Source organism: Brassica oleracea, chromosome C2 (assembly GCF_000695525.1).
Source record: "Brassica oleracea var. oleracea cultivar TO1000 chromosome C2, BOL, whole genome shotgun sequence".
NCBI classification, from domain to species: Eukaryota; Viridiplantae; Streptophyta; class Magnoliopsida; order Brassicales; family Brassicaceae; genus Brassica; species Brassica oleracea.
Window position 1 is genome coordinate 44,086,401 of NC_027749.1, and position 2,970 is coordinate 44,089,370.

At 37.8% G+C, this 2,970-nt stretch overlaps 1 protein-coding gene across 8 annotated transcripts in view; it reads left to right on the forward strand.

Annotated features, from left to right (window-relative positions):
- LOC106323046 (probable WRKY transcription factor 3) overlaps positions 1–2,549 on the forward strand; it is a 3,376-nt gene extending 827 nt beyond the window's left edge. For 7 of the 8 annotated variants that reach the window (XM_013761209.1, XM_013761213.1, XM_013761211.1 and 4 more), the window contains 3 exons: positions 168–266; positions 862–1,101; positions 1,423–2,549. In XM_013761209.1, the coding sequence (XP_013616663.1) occupies positions 877–1,101; positions 1,423–1,944 (747 nt within the window). In that variant the 5' untranslated portion in view covers positions 168–266; positions 862–876 and the 3' untranslated portion in view covers positions 1,945–2,549. Of the gene's footprint in view, positions 1–167; positions 528–861; positions 1,102–1,422 lie in introns of those variants that run through there. The other variant, XR_001266633.1, reaches the window with a different exon arrangement.
- The last annotated feature ends 421 nt before the right edge of the window (positions 2,550–2,970 follow it).

A 2,970-nucleotide genomic window follows, 5' to 3' on the forward strand; every position in this document is an offset into this window, starting at 1 on the left:
AAGGTTCGAGTTTTTTTATTTAAGTTTGAAGGATCGTAATCTTCGTTTTTGTAGATTTTAGTGATATGGGTCTATTATCAGTCTCATGTGGGTTATTTGCTTTTGAATATAAACCATTTTGCATCAGTTACTTACGGATGTTGGTTCTGCTCTTTATGGTAATACAGGAAGGAGAGCTACTTGTGCTGCTTACAGATGGTAGAAAGCTAATGGGAACACTCTGTTCTTTTTGATCAATTGAGAAGAAGAGGAAGCCCGTCTCTAAGGTAATCTCAACACACTCCATTCTCTTTATCTTTATGATGCATTGTATTCAAATTCCAAGTCTTGTGATGTGGGTTAGAGTTAAAGCGGGTTTATGAATTTTCAGCCATTTCTGATATGGATTACTTCATTTTTGGATGATGCATTGTATTTCATTTGCATTGTATTAATAATTTTTTTTTTCTAAGAATTCTTAATTAAGAAATTTCTATTAGACCACTCAAAATGAGAGTTTTTTAACTAAAGTTTTTAGGTTACTTTTATTAATTAAAAAGTCATTAAAAAATCCATTAGGGGTGGTGATAGGGTTAATCATAGCTCTTGGAGAAACAGAAAAGAGTTTTGAAAGAGAGGAAAGTAAAAGGTGTTTCTTTTGTGAGTTGGGTTTGTTAGATCATCGACAACAAAAACAGTCTTTGACGTCAAAATCATCCACGGGAGGAGCTTCACGGCCGACGATATCACTTCCTCCTCGACCGTTTGGGGAAATGTTTTATAGCGGTGGCGTTGGATTTTAGTGGATTCAGTCCTGGTCCCATGACTCTCGTCTCTAATATGTTTTCTGATCATCCTGATGAATTCAAATCCTTCTCTCAGCTTGTAGCCGGAGCTATGGCTTCTCCTGCCGCTGCTGCAGTCGTCGCTAGTGCTCATCAGACACCTGTGAGCTCTGTTGGTGGTGGCGGTGACAGTCTTCTTGACCCGAGGTCCAAGCAAAACAGACCAACGGGATTGATGATTACACAGCCACCGGGAATGTTCACCGTGCCTCCGGGACTAAGTCCGGCGACGCTTCTGGACTCTCCCAGTTTCTTTGGTCTGTTTTCACCCATTCAGGTGTGGCTTTCATTTCAAGATGATTTATTTTTTGTCGTTACTTCGAAATTCTATTTTTGGTAACTGAAATTTTAGGGCTTTGTCCGTTTTTTATTTGAAATTTTGAATCTATGAGAGTCTCTATTTATGTTTATAGTATATTGAAAGTAAGAAACTTTCAGACAACTAAGAGTATTCAATGTCAAAAGAGAGAACCATAATCAACTCTTAATGATCGATCATTAGTATTGCTTCTAGCGTTAATATTGACAAAAACTTGGTTATTTTTTTATCCCTTGAGGATGTAATTAGCTTACTACAAATGTGAATTTTTACGTGTAGGGATCATTTGGTATGACACACCAACAAGCTTTAGCACAAGTCACTGCACAAGGCAATACTGTCCAGATTCAGTCAGGATCATCTACACAACAACAAACATCAGTGACCGAGGTTCCATCGTTACCAGCACCGGTTCAAGATTCGTTGCAAGCTCAGAGAGTTGACTCTGCAGTATCAGTCTATGAGAATCGGTCGCAGCCTCAGAATGCTGATAAACCAGCTGGTGATGGATACAACTGGCGGAAATACGGGCAGAAGCAAGTCAAAGGTAGCGATTTTCCTCGGAGTTATTACAAGTGTACGAATCCTGCGTGTCCTGTCAAGAAGAAAATCGAGAGGTCTGTCGATGGACAAGTAACGAAAACCATTTACAAGGGTCAGCACAATCACGAGCCTCCACAAAACAATAAGCGTGGTGGCGGGAACAATAACGGGAGTTCTGAAAGTTCTGATATTGCAAATCAGTTTAAGACCAGTAATAACAGTCTCAACAAGAGTAAGAGATACCAGGAAACAAGTTAGGTCACAACAACAGAACAGAAGTCTGAAGCAAGTGATTCCAAGGACTTTCATATTTAGTTAATATGGAAAGTAAGGCTGCAGTGACTGCTTTTGGCTCAGGATATGATGTTTTATGAGTGAGAAGAGAATAGATTAAGTTTGGTATGCTGATTCCAGCCTTTTCTCTTGTCACCATAGTGTGAGTATTGATGGCAGATGGAGAGGATACTAGGAAAGCAACAGATTGAGCTACATCAGATGTATCCGTTTCTTGAGAAGAGTGAGTCAAATCAGGATCATAACTGTAGGTGAAGATATCAAATTTTTTCTTGTTTGAGAAGTCAAAGGATTGTCACTACGAGAAACAAGGTCATTGATTGTTTCTTGACCAGAACATTCAGGTAACACTGCACCAGACATATTACTATGTTGAAAAGCAATTGAAGACCTTGAGAGTGCTTCAGTAAAGAGAGAAAGATCAGAGGAAGCTACTGAAAGAAATTAGTGTGGTTGTTGTTCAAAAGACAAGTGTTTCCTTGTTATTGTAAATGATAAATGACTTTTCAGGAGATAAAAAAACATTTATCAAGTACAAAAATTCTGTTTATATCAACTATCAAGTTACAGCAATCATGAAGTATCAAAATTGCAATGAACCGAGCAATTAAATCAAGTTTTGTCTATAATCCCCATACCAACATCTATCGCAAATGAGAAAAAGTTTCATTGCAGGTAAAATCAGCTTTATACTTTTTCAACTAGGTAGTCATAAACTTCCATCTTTCCTCTCCTTGCTGCAATTTCAGAGGGCGTGTATCCATCCTGGAAACATGAACAATCCTTTGTGTAAAGGCAGGTTTAAGTTTCAAAAAAGCAGAAATATCAATGTACAAACCTTGTCAGTGATCTCTAGTGTTGCCCCATAAGTGTTTAAGATCTTAGTGATCTCCATATTATAGAATGAACGATATGTATTATTGATATCAGAGTACACATTATATACATCATAGAAAGTAGGGCTTTCACGTTAGATATTTACATAAGACA